Source organism: Trachinotus anak, unplaced genomic scaffold, assembly GCF_046630095.1.
Source record: "Trachinotus anak isolate AG129_WGS33_773 ecotype Australia unplaced genomic scaffold, CSIRO_AGI_Tana_v1 ptg000005l, whole genome shotgun sequence".
Taxonomy (NCBI): Eukaryota; Metazoa; Chordata; class Actinopteri; order Carangiformes; family Carangidae; genus Trachinotus; species Trachinotus anak.
In genome coordinates this window covers 2,816,544-2,833,386 of record NW_027273856.1, presented here as the reverse complement: position 1 = coordinate 2,833,386, position 16,843 = coordinate 2,816,544, and the positions used below count along the sequence as shown (strand labels likewise).

Here is a 16,843-nt window from a genome sequence, read left to right as displayed (position 1 = left end):
CACAAAAAAAAGAAATAGGCCAAACTTGATATATATATATATATATATATATATATATATAAAAACAGCCTGTGCACACACACCAAATATTTGACTCTTGACTCAGAAAATGTTCAGTTGTCTCATTTGTTGCTGAAATATGTTTATCTGCATAATATGAAAGGACTTTGCGTCTGTGTGAATCAGCAGCCACTAGAACACACTAATATGTCATCTTATACATTAGCATTTTTAAATTTAGATACTTGTCTTTTAATTGCTTTTTTTCTGTTGCATCGCTTACCATGAAAATGCAAATAGAGAAGTGACCGGGTTAATGACAACAAATCACTGTGCAAACCAATTCTTGTACCATATTTCAACTTTAGTGTTCTCTATCATTGGGTTTGTTCCAGCCTGAATTTGCAAGAGTGGATGAGTAAATGAGGGAATCAAAATGATGGATTGTTGGAGCTGAAATCTACAGCAGGTTACTTCATTCTCAAATATTTAACTCTTATACATTTCACATGGCAGAGTCTTTTCATATGCCGTGCCTTTTAAAGAACTGTAGCCCTGAGAACCTGGACCCCATGAAGACTAGTCACTATTCTGAGTCTGGTGACAAATTGGTGTCCTATTTAAACAAAGTACTGGGAAACTGAGAATCACCATCATCACCATCATCACCATCATCACCATCATCACCATCATCACCATCACTCATAAAGTGACTCATTTCATCTCATTCTTTCATAATTTAAGGACACAAGCTGTCTAATATAAAAACCCCAACATATTCATGAAATGGTAACAAACATGACATTAACGCCTGTCCAAGTTATCAAGAGTGGATCTGCTTTTTCCACCAACACATTTCACACCAGGCTGATGCATAATTGTCCTTCTGTTTGGCCAGAATGTGGATACCAGCTAATTGAGACATTAAAGAGATGGAAGCCAAGACGGTGTCCAAAATCTAGGCTTGCTTGCTAATAATGTGTGTGCCTTCTGTGTCTGATTCACCCCACAAGGCACAGAGGCTTCCCAGTTATGAGTGTGTGTTTGTGCGGCACAGGGTGGGGTGCAGAGACACAGCCATTTCAGAGTTATGTATCCCCACCTACTGTGTCAGTTTACTACTGGATTTAAAATGTGTCCTGATAACAATAAAGACAAAATACTGCATGTTGGCTATGCATTAGACTGTGCAAGGTCCTCAAGCTTAACCCAGAGTCTCATTTGAGTCTTACATTTAAATAAATGCATACAGATGAGGCACAATTTATGTTAAGGGTTACAACTCATGGAAATGGAATAAGATAACTTCTCTCTGTCCCTCTCAGATTTAAATTCCTTCAAATATTAGATAATTACTGAATAAAAAAATATGCCTAATATACTTCTGTGCGTGTGTGTGTGTGTGTGTGTGTGTGTGTGTGTGTGTGTGTGTGTGCGTGCGTGCATTTGTTCCTGTATAAAAATACATGTAGATATATGTGAATAAAAATATACTTTCCATGCAAATAGTGTGTATGTTAGAACTGTGGTGACAGAACAAATGGGGAAAGAACGACAACACGGACGAAGCTGTTTGTATTGTCTTGTGATGTTTTGGGAGTATTTTTCTTAGATGGCAGTTTTGCAATATAACAATGATTTTCACAGGTCAGGTTTTCCAGACAACTGCTGCCTTGCTACAATGTACCAATTATTTATAATGAATTTGTCATGGAGTTTATGGTCGTCAATAAACCAAAATGTAATGACACATGGTCTGCCCATGTGATGTGCTGGTTTCATGTGTATGAGCCACAGAGGTTGGAGGGAAAGAATCTGGCTTATTTGTTGAGTTGTCAAGCAGTTAATTAGTCACAAAAGTGCTTGAAACACAAACATGTATATACAATCCATTTATCTGTTCATGTTTAAAGTAAACACCTCAAAGTGGTTATTTGCGGTGGGGTTGTGTGAGGTTCTTATCTGTAGTCAGCTGTAGATTTGGATCAGTGTCCTCCCAGTTTAGAGAAGCAGCTGGGAGCACTGGCACGGGAGCTGAGTAATGTGTTGTTGTGGATGGGATCAGCAGAAAAATGTGTTTTAGCCACAAAAAAAAAATACCCACAGAAAAAAAACTATGTCAGTTGAAGTGTATGCTTTATGTTGAATATTTTCACCGCTCTATCTTGCCATCAGTCAGCCTTTTTCTTTGGAACTACATTTTTCCACCATTGAACTACCGTGGTCTACACACAAGTGTATCTACGCCGACTCAAACGGCTGATCTGTGGAGCAATACTATGCTTGTGCATAGGAATATGGTGGTTCAATGATTCGCAAACTGTAGTTCTAAAGAAAAAGGGTTGTTTGATAGCAAGATAAAGTGCTGAAAATATTCAAAATAAAGCGTACACTTAAATGTTTAGTTTTTTCTGTGAGCATTTTTTAAAGCGGCGAAAACATATTTTTCTGCTGACCATGTCCGCAGCAGCACATCACTCAGCTTCTGTGCCACTGCCTCTGGCTGCTCCTCTAAACTGGGAGCGGGCTGATCTGTATCTACTGCAGATAATTGATTATAGATAAGTACCTCACACAACCCCATGTCAAATAACCTGAACTATAACTCTAAGTGAAACAAAAATGTTACTCTTTAAGATAAAAACACTGATCTAGTTGCTTTTGAGTTGGTGCTTCTACAGGTCTGATGACCTTACCATACCTCCCCGTCTCTAAGCAAACAAATGTATTGCTAATTTATCAGTTCAGTTAGAATATGTAAAACTAGATTTCCTGCTGACTTCCTCAGGAGCCATTGTTTCAGCAACATCAAATTATATCAAGTTTCTTTTGTTTAGATGTAATTTGCTTTTGCTATTAAAAGATTTCCGTGAGGACTTGTTTTCTTGTCATGCATCACAGATTTATTTGCCTAAATTGGAGGTGCTGTAAAATCCTCACATCCACTGAAACTCCACATCTTCCCCATCCTGATTTGCGGCCAAGAATAGCTATATATGTTTATATTGAATAAATGGCCTCATTTTTCTGAAAACCTTGGTTTAAGCGGAAAAAACTTTCTCCACATTGACATCAAGGGAAATATAGAGCTATTCACACCATGTTAATCAGTTTATTCACCTCATCTCTCTCTAACAGTGTGGACCTGGTGCATGCCCAGCTGCGTGTGTGTGAGGGCCGCAGCCTGCCAGAACTGGGCCTCAAACAAGACAAGATCAGGGTGAATGGCTGTGCTATCCAGTGCAGAGTGACAACTGAAGACCCAGCCAGAGGCTTCCAGCCAGACACCGGCAGGATTGAGGTAGGCTCTATCTGAAAATGATAAACGTTTCGAAGTAGTTCTGAAGTGATTCTCGATCAGAACTCGTAGTGATCAAGCCTTGATACCTTTTTACAGTTGTTTTTTCATTTCCACTGCCCAAACTAAACAGACAACTTTCAGTAGTCCATAAAACACATCAACCAAGAAAAACGTCAACCATCATAATTTGAATTGACATGTTTTTAAGTGCAAAATTACATCTCCCAGGTTTTCTCAAAGTAATTGGCTATGCTATAGCTACAATATTAGCAGATAGTCTTACTCATCAGATGTAGGCTGTAGGTATAAGCCTGCCATTGGTGGACATTCTTCTCTCTTTCTGCTTCCCCTGCTACTGTTTTCAAAATCTCCTGCGCTACGGGAAACAACAATTTCCAAATTAGCAACCTACACGTTGATACTAGTTATAACTGAGATTTAGATCATGCAATCACACAGTCGATATATGCCACCGCAGTTTTTTGTGGCATTTTCTTTGCGGGGAAATTGGCCATTTTAATTACAATACTTGCTCCCTCTACGTGTTGAAGTTTCCCTCTGACATTTTTATGCAGGTGTACTGTCTCTGCATCCTGGATGATTGTGACTGGTTTTTAAGAAATGCCAACAAGCCAGAGTATTCTCCGGCGCTGACACACTGACCTAATAGGTTTAGCTTTGCGAGACTAGCTAACAGACAACTGAGGCGTTATGCATCATCCATGTTTTTTATCTTATCAAACAACACATGTGGTAATGTGGTAAAATGCCACATCCTAGCAAGCACATGAAGCTCTTTGCTTCTAAGATTTATTATACAACATAATTGAAATGTAGGCAGTTTCACTTTAGTCCATATGTCCTATGAAAGTGTCTTACAAAGCGACATCACATAAAGTGTTCGTCCTCACCACCTGTCAAACGTAGCCTATATGTGATATTCAGGCTTGTGAATGCAGTATACCATTAGCCTTTCAGAGTCCAGGTTTTATATGATGGTATGGTGTTACCAAGTATACATGAGGTGTTGATTCTCAGTGACATTAGTAGTATGAGCCCCTGTCTCATATTATAAGTTACATAAACATGACTTCAATGGAACTTTATGTTAATGAGAGATAACAGAATGTTTTCATCCAAGTGTGTGTGAATATACTGTACGTGAACATGTGCACACAGTCACAGTTACAACTATAGGACTGTCACAGAGATTCTTACAGTAGCTTCTGTTGCTGCAATTTGATTTAAAAATGTACTTTGACATATGGGCTGTGTGAGTGAGATGACATGATTTCCCTGTGTGTATGTGTATTTCTGCATCTTTATCGCTCTGTGAGAGGGGTGTGTGTATTTATAGATAAAATATGTGTTTAGTTTATAAATCCTTTTTGTTTCTATCTTCAGCTTTTTTTTTTTGTTTTTTTTTTGTTTGTAAATACTTGAGTATTGAGTGTGTGTCCATGTGCCTTAGTTTGAGAGGACCAGTGATTTTCTTTGACATTGTTCACACATGAGAAGACACAGAGGTTGCTGTAAGACTGCTGTGTGTATCCAACCACAGGCACGTATCCTGTATCCCTACACACCATATATGCCATTGCTCTTCGTGTCTCTGCAAATCTCTCTCTAGCTGAGGAGGTCTGATCCCTGGATGCTTTACACTGTCAGGTCCTTTTGCCCTTCACCCTATGCTGTACACCCACCCACCCCTCTACTCTGTTTTCTCTCTCCCATCCTCTACTCTCTGCCTTTCTTTAATGTGTTTCTTTTTGCCCATTCTCTGTTAGCTTTTATGAGCCGTAACAGTGTCACAAAGTGCTTTACAAATAATTAAATGGTAGTGAAAGCCAACTTGAGTCAAAAAAATGGCAGACTAGAATTAAAACAAAGTGTTTAATGGGAATAAAACAGCTATTTAGCAGAATAAAAACAAATCAAGCCATTTGTTTAAGATAATGTTAAGAGATAATGGTGATTTTGACCTCAGCAGAGCACGGAGCTTGAAAAGCCTTGCGGGCCCAGTGACTGCAGCTGGGGTTGTTTGGTGTGTAGCCTAGATTCAACTAGATGTGGGAGGAATCTGCTTGAGGGAATAAAATTGAATTAATCCCTTCAACAGTGCAGAAAAGCTAAAAAACAAGTAATGTAGTGTGACATGCACAGTTTCCTTCAGTAACATGTCAAAAATCTACAGCTCAGCAGTGCACAGGAGTAGACAGGAGAAGCTGCTCAGTGTTATGATATAGTTGTCTGCATGTCAAATTTGACCATAATTTTCAAAACTATAAATTCCCGGAGACGCTCTGGCTTTCCCCTTCAAGCTTTTCATGAATGCTGTGGATAAAATACTGCAGATCTGACTGGTGGCTTAACAAAGTGATTTTTGACTCCTTGGATGTGATTGAATTCGATTTGCACCAGTGGCTTTCCAATCAAACAAATCATCTGTCTCCTGGTTCTGAGCGAGCGGGAGAAATGAATTGTTGTGTTGTGCACACAGTTTTATTTCAATTGAATTTGACTCCATTAATCTATCTCCCAGGGGCAGTTGTTTTAGGTTATTCACAGTTTCTGTAGCTGAATGATTAGACCACATATTTCTTTAACATTAACCTTATATATCAGCACATTCACATGAAGCACTGGAGCTATATTCAGATCAGCAGCATACACTTCAGATTCACACCTGATTTGGGGACATAGGCCAAAACATATGAGATATTAAAATAACATCCCCATTATGTGGTATTCTCACTTTCAGTGTGCTTCACTTCGTACTGTGAAAATCTCTGCTTGCACTGTACAGTATTTTTCTCAACAAATTGCCTGACTAGCCATGGAGTAGCTTGTGACCTTTCCACTTCAAGGACTTTCTGTCTTGTTTCCACCCAGTATTTTTCTCTTCAGATCTCCCTGCATCACTTGATTCTTCCCTCCCACTTACCACTTGTCTTTAAATAATGTACATTTTTTCCACATCCTTATCTTCCTTATTCCTCCTCTCCCCCTCTCCTGTTTAAGCACTAACATCTCCTGCTTCTGCCCATTTTCCCCTGTCGCACTTCCCGACCTCCCATCTGTCCTGTCCCCTGCACAGCCATGTAGCTGAGCTATGAAACATGTTAACCGAGCGACAACCCCCCCACCGCTGTCGTCATGCAATATGAATCAACCAAACAAAATAAGACAGAAAAGCATGGGTGTAGGAATCCCATGTTTAAGGGACAGATGAATAAATAATAACCATGGGGCTGTGATGAGGTCAACAACTGAGTGACTCAGTGAAAGGTGGAGGGCAGGAGAGTGAGAAGTTGTCACGCTATGGGCTTTTGGTCACTTGGAGGGCTTAAGGCAACTTGGATTATTGACTTCGAACGAATGGAGATATAAATACCCCTCGAAAGGATGCACAAATCTTAGAGAAGAAAAAAGAGAGAGTTTGGAGGATGCTGCAGTGGCATCAAACTTTGAACTGAACTCATCATCAGTTGCTCAGTGTGGTCAGTGCTGTGAAAGAGCAGCTGTATGTCAGGAGAGGGCTGGAGTTGTACACTGTTTACGAAAGGCTAGTTCATTCACGAGGCACAAAAATCAGCTAACTGGTACCTGATGCTACAGTACCAGAGCTGTTCCATCATAGAAAAGCTTGAAGAAATGAAGACGACAGAAGAGCAGAAGGAGAGGTGGGAAATGTGGTGTTCAGGTTCAAAATAGGCGAGGAAGAGGAAAAAGATAGCTTTTAAATTTTTTTTTTTTTTTACTGTATGTAGAGACAGTAGACTGAAGGGTGTTTGTGCGTGAAACAGAAACAAAGATCCAACGGGTCAACTCGGTAATAGGTACACCTTTGTCTCACGTCTCTTTGACTCCATTTTCTGTTCTGTGGAGAAAAGAATAAAACAGGCATATGAGAGCTATCCATCTTGTTCTCTTATCTCCTTTTAATGGAGCTTCCAGAGCAGGTGAAGGAAAAAGGTGCAGAGAGACAGAAAGCCATGAGGATACAAGAGAGCAACAGAAGCAAACAAGGTTGGGTAGATTGTGTGCACTGAGAGAAGTACAGCAATATTAAAAGCAACCATTACTCAGCTTTTACTTTTAGAGGTCTGACCCATAATTGCAGTGTCACGCCCCCTGTTGTTGCCATGTGTCTGCATTATGACTGTCTCGTGATGTTTTTTTTGCTGTGCAGACAGTTTTCTCTTCCATGACTACTAAATGTTTTTCAATCAATTCACACCAACATTAAGGTAGTGAAACATCAATTTTTATCATCAGTTGACAAAACAATCTCACCTCCTTGTTCTGGAGTCCTAAGGTGTTAAATTAAAAAGGAAATCCGTTGAGGGAAAAAACAATGTAATAAGCTCCAGATGTCACACAGATAGCAGTGACCAGAAGTCATTCATTATCATCGAGACAGACTGATGGGCTGTAAGACCATGTTTACACAGATAATAACACTGTGTCAAACAAGCTTCAGCCGCTGTGATACATCTACAGTTGTAAAATCCTTCCTCATAGTTTTGTTTTTTGTTGCTGTGATAGGCAGGTAATGGAATTACAGCTTTGTTTTTATGACCCAGTCCTCTTGAATATACATTTCATCTTCTCACCAGCACCTGAACGCGCCCCCACCAACGCTGTCCCTTGCATGTCTGTCTCCGGTCTGAATGCCCAGTGAGCCACTTCACCCTTATACTGACAGATGTGCTTGCTAATGAGTGGTGCATTCACTGGATTCTGTAAAATTTCATGTTGAAATGAACCACCAGGACAACAGCAAGTTAAATATTAGTCCAGTATCATGGTTTATAATTATATTTCTATAAATTGGACATATTTAAATGATTTTTTTTACACTTTAAAATTACATTTAATTAAATATTTAAATGGATTTTGATAAACATACTGGGCACAATACTGAGGATTAGGAAAGAAGGGCAGTTTTTAATTGACAGCAGTGAGAGTGATGGAGCTGTGCTGCTGCTCTGGCGGTAAAACACTGTCTGGTAAAACGCTAGAGAAATATTTGCACTACTAACAAGTTACTAGTAATTTTCATAACACCTTGCAGCGAAAAAGCATTTACTGTGGGTAATGGCTTGACATGAGTTTTTTTCTTATGCTTCACATTCATGGTTTTTGAAGTTGCAATTAAATTCAGTTGTAACAGCTGTTAAGGCTTGAACATGTGAGGCAACAGACCGTAGAACAAACAAAATACAGGGTTTAGGCAAAGGAAGACAGAGAGAAGAGTCACATATTGTGAAAATTACAAGACTGAGGTGCGAAGTGAGGGGTGGGGGATGGAGGGAGAGACAAGGAGACGAGTATGAGGAGTGATGGATGTCATAGCACAAGGGTAGCAGCAGCGCTGTTGACAGAATGACAGGGAGGGATGGGCTACATGCTTTGGGATCAAGATGTAGGCAGGGAAGGAGAGGAGGAGAGTATTAATGCAGCACCTTGACATTTTGTATTTTAATCTATTTTTCTTCAGCAGGCTCTTGTCACATTCAATGTATCCGCCACCCTTTAGGGGGGTAAGCACTGTTATCAGTTCAGCTTTGTGTGAAGCTGATTCTCAAGAAGCTCGGGTGGAAAAGCCTTTATTCTCATATTCTGATAAGTGGATGATGAAGACAATCTACTGAAGCTCAAAATCATGTCACTCCTGTGAGGTAAAGACAGGGAAACATGGCTTTGTTGTCGACTAGAGGAAAAAACAGAAGAGGGTGAATCTGATATTTCAGTTTAGACGTAAAGGAGTGAATGAAGAGGGTGTGTGTGATATTTGTCTTTGTCTGTATCTGATCGCATCAACGAGGGAGCAGCGATCACCGTCTTGTCTCTCCATCTATCTGCTGATCTATCCATCAATCCTTTTTCACACGTCTCCATTTATCTGTACTGAATCACTCCATCATGGCCGACCATTTCTCCCTCCTTCCATGCTAATAACCTCTTTTCCTTTTTACCTTTCTTTACCAGTGTTGCCTTTTTCTACTAATTTCTCATTTCTTATTACCTTTCTGTCCAGTTTTCCCTCCCTCATTCTATGTTTTCATATTTCTCCCATTCTTAGCCTTCTAACTCTTTCTCTTTTCCTTGTCTCACTTTCTGTCTCAAAACAAAAGACAATAATAAGGCCAAATCCTGCTGTTCTTCTCTCCTCCCTGTGCTCCTGTTATCCACCTCCTGTTCCTCATCACCCTGTTTCATTTCCTCCTTTTCCTCCTCCCCACTCTGTGCTATTCAGTGGACACTAAAGTCATCAGAGGACACAGTGTCATCCAAAGCAACCCAGAGGTATGAAAACCCTTACTCTGGCAGTATTGGTAGCCTGGAGGGAGCTACAAGTCCTCGCTTCTTCATCTTCTCCTCCCTTTTTCATTTCCTTATCTATCCAAATTTGAATATCAGAAAAGAAGCTGTCATCCCACAATTCATCCCATAAATCAGTTGTCTCTTCTTCTCCCAAATCTGTCTACCAGCGTAACTCAAATCTGTCTCTCTATTTCCTCCATCCCACCCCACCATGCATCTTTCTCTTGTTTGTTTCTTTTATTGGAACACATTTGCATGCGTCACTCAATGTGTTAATAATACATTTTACAATGCTGCTGCTGTGCGTTTGTGCAAGCTTGTCTATTTCTTTGTGCATGAGTGTGTGTGTGTGTGTGTGTGTGTGTGTGTGTGTGTGTGTGTGCCCCATCCTCCATAGAACAATTTCAAGTTTGAAAATAGGTTGAGTCCTAATTAGAGGAAGTGTGTTTGTCTTGCTTTGCACATCATCATAAACACCTTCATTTGCACACCATAAACACCCAGCACCCCATGTTGGCTCCTATTGACAGCGCCATGTTTCCTCTCCATTATCTCTCATTTGCCTCATTTCCATGAATAAAGCCATCAGTCACAGATATGATTGATGGAGAATGACCCTGGATTGTTTTGTGCTCGTTAAGTTTGAATTCCTGTGAAAAGTTCACACCTCTAAATCAGGATTTTCACCACCAACTGGGGGTCAAACAGACTGGTGCATTTGCCAGTTGAGCGTTGTTCATTTGGGCTGATGCTGTCAATCAAACTCTGGAGCTAACAACCTGATTGTTAGAAGACAGGTTTGTAGTCTGTTTGTGGAGTGAAAGCAAAGAAGACAAACCTCAGGATTTTATGTCAGTAGACATGTAATTTTAATGTGAATCAGCTGATGGTAGACTGTTGTGATTTATAGCCTAAATGTATTCATGTGGCAACTGTATGTATGTCACCGCGAGTGTGGGGAGTTTTCCCAGCTATATCAGAAAGTGAAAAGGGGGTAGCGACACAGCGATCACACAGTAAGTGTCTGTCCATAATGTTATGGAGCACAAAGCCTCTTTTGCCCTGTTTCTGTCTGTTGGGCAGCAGCTTGATAGATGAGGTCCTGCTGCAGTGTTGACTGATAAAGCTTGTTGTTTCTTCATGAGCTCTTTGTGATGATGATGATGAAGGGTCGACAAAACAGTCCAGTAACTGACACAACTTCATGTTTACTTTTTCTTTGTGAAAAAACAATAATATATCTTTTTCCCCTAGTCTGAGTAAATGAAACAACATACAGGTGTGAGAGCACAAATCTAACACTTCTAACGAGTAGAAAATACACAGAAAGCAGTAATATAGACAGCTTGGGGGACACACACTGTTCACATGCTGCCTTGTTAACTCTGGTAACATCCAGGACCCCTGACCAGGTGTTAGAACACCAGAAACACACGCCTGCAGGTGGGCGAACCACCAGCACCGCAGGCACAGACACACGCAGTTGTACAGGGTGTAATTTCCAAAGAAACCACCCTTTGACCTTGAGAAGGTCAGGCGTGGAGAGCCTTCAACGTGAGCAGACTTACTCCTGCAGTGTGTGTGTGTGTGTGTGTGTGTCTTTCTACAGAGTGAGTGCTGGTGTGTGATGGAGGAAAGAACCATTAGGGGTCCTTCTGTGTGTGTAACCATCCTGGTGTTTTTTCACATAATCTCTGGTCAAATCTCATCTCTTTTTGAGTGTGATACATTGTTCTGCCCCTCCCCTCCCTGCTCCATCTCTGCCACTCATTGCCATGGTGATTATGAGCTCAAATTAGCTCAGTATTTTATGGAGTGACATTTCTCCCTTTCCTCCATTAGTGCACCCTCTACTCAATTTGCTGCTTGTGCATTTTGTGGTTTTGTCCAATTACTGTCTCACTTTTTTCCCTTTTCCCTCTCTTCCTCTCTGCCTCTCTGATACCCATCCATCTCCTCTCCACTCCCATATTTATATCATCAAATCACTTGTAATTCCATATATCAAAATAGCCAGGAAAAAATCATTACTAATAACATACAACCTGCACAGAAATCATTACTAATAACACAAAGTCAGACACAGTTAAATCACAAATATGCGACAGGTCAACATCCTGGGTAATGATTTGTGTTTGAGGTTTTGCTCTTTTTTTTTAATTGCTCTGCATATTTAGGTCAATAGAGTGAAACTAGCTTTTCATCCTGTCGCTGCAGCTCATCCAGGAGACTCTAATGTACTTAGCACTAAAATCTATTGTCATTCAAAGACCAAAGCTTATTGAAAATTGGGAAACATGCATGAGTGCACACTCTGAAATGCTCTGTCAAACTCTCAATTTTCACTTTAACTGCTCCTGGTTCCACGTGTCCTAAAGGAAATCCCAACTCTTACAGGCGATCAATGTAATAGATTTTTGGGATCATTGCTGTTACTGAGTCTCCATTCACTTGCAGTGATACAGAACTCCTTCCAGTGATGAGGGTAGTAATGATTTCCTGTTTCAATTTTTGGAAAATTAGAAAGAAGTTAAATAATTCCTGCAGGGAAACTGGTCTGTTGCAGCAGTGAACAGTCAATGGAAACGACTTACACAGGAATGCAACAGAAAACAAAAGAGAGCAAATAAACCTAGCTCTCTTTGAATGCTGTAACCTGGAACAAACCTTCTGCACCAGGCAGCTTAGTTATGATATTAAGATGTAACTTTAATATTTCTACCTACCCTAAGCAGCTTTTTATGAAATGGTAAGAGAAATGGTAGGGTCTAATAATAGAAGAGCTGGAGGGGATGGTTCCTGGATATTTATATTGTAACAGTCTACATCTTTACATTTATGATGACTCTGACCTGCAGCTCAATATTGTGCTTGTGATGAGGGCACAAGTGTGATTATCATGCTGCATTCACTTTAAATAGAGAGATAGTTTAAGAGCTGAATGTAGTGTGAACTGAAGTAACTACCAACAATGTACCAGTAAGTCTCAACTTTCCTCTCAAACGTACAAACAAGTTGAGCAGGACTGGAGTAAGATATAGAAAGATAAAGATGGGTAGCTACATACTACAATAATTGAATCTTCCATTTCCATTTTTCAGAGTAAGAACTACATTTAACCCAGTATTGGGAGAGAAAACATAGAATTTACTAACTATCTGAATTAAAGAAAAGCAATCCTTCCACTCAGTTCACCTTACCTTTTTTGTGTTATATCATCACATTACCCTTTTTCTATTTGCTTCAGCCTTTTTCTGAAGATACTACAGTAAGTGATGACAACATTTAGATGAATCCTGCTCTTTACACGTGTACAGTATCTGTGTCTGTGTGGTAATGAATTCAGAGAGGTCCACAAAAAGCCCTGTCTGCAGCCATGAAGAAAACACTGTTTTCTTTCCATTTAATCCACTACAAGAACACCAACTACAGCTCTGGCCATAGGTTACCTCCATGTATAGTAATGGGTGGCCTATTCTCTTCTATACTGTATCTCTCTGCCCTATTATATCTTTTTTCTCCTTTATCCCTCTCTCCCTTTTCTCCAGAACCTTTTGCATCTGCCCTCCTCGCTTCCTGCTATCATTTTCAATGTCCTCCTGTTTTTCTGTGTCTGTGTTTATGTATGTGGGCTACACTTGTATGCAGGTGTGTGGGAGGATTAGAGTGTGTGTCTGCATGCATACAGGTGTGTTTGTGTGTCTATAATTGAATGTGGACAAGCCTCATCCCGGACTCACATTCTCGTCGTTTATGTTGTTTTTCCAGCCGATCCGCGCTCTCCTCCCTTCATCCTAACTCTTCTCATTTATCATTCCTCCTCAGTTTTCACCTTCTATCTGTTCTGTCGCTATCTCTCCCATCTCCCCTCCTCCATTTCATATTTTCCTCTGCTCTAGTTTTCTTTGTAGTTATTATTCACTGTTTCCCTCTCCGTCATTTCTCGTCTTTCCCTCGTGTACCATTGTCTCGTTGTGCCTCTCCCTGTGCTCTGTTAGTTGATTTGTTTTTGCAGCTTCATATTTCTTTCCATGTTTCCTTTCACCCTATTTTCACATTGTTGCCTCCTATCTATTTTTTGCCTCTCCCTCTGTCCTCCCTGATTTCTACCTCTTGGTTTGCTCCTCGTTTCTCTCTCATGTTGCTGATTTGTTGTTGCAGGTCCCCCTTCACTTTCTACGCTTTTCCCTTTCATCTAATTTTTATGCTCTTGTTCTGTCATTTTCTCTCTCAACACCCCTCCCCTTTCTATTTATTTGTACATCTTCTATTGTCTCCCCTTCTTACATCCTTCTTCTCTTCCATTCCTCCCTCCTTCCAGAACTCTCTATGGAAATCTTCTCCTTATTTGTCGCTTCTTAGACCCCATTCCTCCATCCTGCTCTCCCCCTCCCTGACTTTTATTTCTAAATTGGATTCCTCCCTTCTTTCCCTCTTTCTCCTTATATACACCTGGTCCCCTGTTTCCCCTTTCCACTGTATACCTCTCTTTTCTTCGGCTTATGCTGCCCCATTTATCATTCTCTGTACTTTTCATACGTGTGTGCTATTCCTCCCTGCCCCCCCTTTTCTGTAGTATTTCTGTCTGCACTGTCCTCTTCATGGTTCATGTCTGTATTTTCCAAGTCGTCTCACAGACAAACTCACTCTTTACTCTGTAATTTTCTTTCCTCCAGTCTCTCAGTTGCTTGTTTACAAATCTCCTGTGTGTGGATGAATACATACCTGGATGTATTCATGCGTCTGTGTTGCTGTACAGCACGGAGAGGTTGAATTAGTGAGTTCCCATGTCTGCACTGTCAGTTTTAATCAGGTCCCTTGTACATTAGTGAAGGCGTCTTTGCGAGTCAGCATTTTTTTTTGCGCACAGTGTGCAAAACAGCTGTGCTTAATTTAGGAACAATCCTCAGATGTGTGTATTCGTGTGCCCCATTAGTTGTGTGTTTTTATCCAGAGTGATGTGACAGAGCATATTCTAAGAATACTTTTTAATCACAATTTATTTTCTTTTTTCTGTTTTATTAAAACATAAAATAAGTGCTGGCCTCTCTGCATGAAAGTTGATTTTAAAAAGCTCTTTTAGGACAGTTTGAAAACCTCCTTGACTGAGATCATGATTAACTGCATAGACCACTGTAGCTGTTAAAATAAAAATAAAAGTGTTCTCCAGTCAACCTAGTCAGAATTTGTCCTGGCACTTGTCAGAAACATGATTTTTCTTTTCTTTTTCTTTTAGCCCATTAATACCATTTATGGGTTTCAGGACATTGGGCTGTGATCTAATAAGAGCAGAATTCATTTGAAGAAAATCATTGGAGGGCATTTGAGTTTGATGGGATTAAGTTTAAGATTAATATTTTTACAGACATTGAGTTACTGCATTTTGCTTATGATCACAGTCCTGCCTGAGATCTGTTCTGTTTCAAAAGGCAGGTCTGGAGAGAGATAAGAAGATGAGTATGTGATGAAGAGATGAGATCAGACTGAGAACAACTCAGAAGAAACTAACAGTGTAATCTAAATGGCATGAAATGAGAAATGACACCAACACTTTTTAAAAATGTGCTTTAGTAATTATCCATGTCAAATTAGCATAGCTAGTGCATTAGACAAGATGCCACAAACACTAGTTTTTCCTTAAGACTTAAATAACTTTATGTGCTTTCACATTCAGTGTGAAAACCACCCAGAACCATCTTGAGGATGATACTGTGTTAAATATGTCAGATTTAAATAAGTAAAGAGTGAGTAAGCTGGTAACCAAGGGCTTCTGTTCATGAATGATTTCATACAATGTTAAAGATAAATACTGTGGGATACTGATTCTATAAAAGCCATATATGTGTGTGTGTATATATATATATATATATATATATATATATATATATATAGCACAGTCAGTCAAATCCAGCACAGCAGTACTTAAACCAACGTAAACCAACCACGTTGGCTCATGTGAAGTGATTTCTCTTGAGGTTGATCTTAGATTCTGTGACCCTCAGTTGCCAAGGCAGCACAGAGAAAAGCCAGCCTAATCACAACATGAATCTGACCTCATTTTCTTAGGCAAAGTCACAACTTTTAATTGGCATTAGCGACAGCAGCCACGCGTTTCCTCTGAGAGTGTGGCCACTCAGTTGGACTGGCAGACAAGTGATTCTGTGCATGTTAATAGAAAAACAGTGTGCTGTAGACGGCCTCCTGGATTGTTTTAAGTTCTAGCTGTTGCAAAAGACTCCTGTGTCCAATGGCAGCATCGCATCAGTATGACAGGAGCTACAGCAAGCCTTTGTTTCTCTAATGTTGAAACGAGCTGACACGTTATAATGCGGAGCCGATGTCTCTCTATATACTGGCTTGCACATCAGCCGACAGTCATTGTGCTGACTGAAAAGCGGAGTTACAGTGAGTTAATTGAGTGTGTTTGACTAGTTTAACCAAGACCCACCTCATGTTGGACCAGTACGACAGAAATGTAGCTCAGATAGGCCACTGGTTCCCCAGATAACATCACATTCTCCATTCATTATTTAGCTTAATTATGGGGATAGAATCTATAATTAATGCTTAGATGGGTGCAGAGAGTATAGATACAGTATATACTGCTAATGAGCATTGTTTGGTCCCTCAGACTAGACTAGACAAAGCAGTTAGCTCCTCTGTATATGCAAATCTACCAGAGTGTGTTTTCTTCAAGTGGAAGCCACTGTTCTCTCAGGATTTCTCTGGTTTAACTTGTAGAAGTGGCTCAGCTGAAAGTTTTCAAATAATTCAGTATTTTAACTAAAGCTCCACAATGTCACCTTCCAACATGCTGACCAACTCTTCAACTTTTCACTCCCCTCTCTTTGCATAATCCCTCCTCCAGGTCCTTAGTGTCCATCGTGTTTTCGTCCCGCCTCTCCTCCCCTCTGCATCCTCATCCCCCGCTCCTCTTTGCCGCGTTCCATCTCTCTCGCATCTTTATGCTCCCCCTCCTGCCCCCCCCGGCCCTCCCCCAAGTCTCCTGAACTCTTTCCCTGCTCATCTTTATTCCAGTTTTGCATCTGCATTTCTCATCTCTCCCTCTTTTTCTTTTAATTCTCCCCCTCTTGACACGCAGAATATGTCGAAGAGGTTTCTGCCCATGTGTCCTACATGACGACTGGCTGGCTGTAGCGGGGGGGTGTGTGTGTCTTTTTGTGTATAATGTCGTGTTTACACTTCTTTTTC

General features: G+C 40.3%; 1 protein-coding gene across 3 annotated transcripts in view; it reads left to right on the top strand.

Annotated features, from left to right (window-relative positions):
- The window catches only part of pcxb (pyruvate carboxylase b), a 283,342-nt gene that overhangs the window by 85,741 nt on the left and 180,758 nt on the right, over positions 1-16,843 (top strand). For all 3 annotated transcript variants that reach the window (XM_071477747.1, XM_071477748.1, XM_071477749.1), the window contains exon 11: positions 3,139-3,301. In XM_071477747.1, coding sequence (XP_071333848.1) covers positions 3,139-3,301 — 163 coding nt within the window. The remainder of the gene's footprint in view (positions 1-3,138; positions 3,302-16,843) is intronic.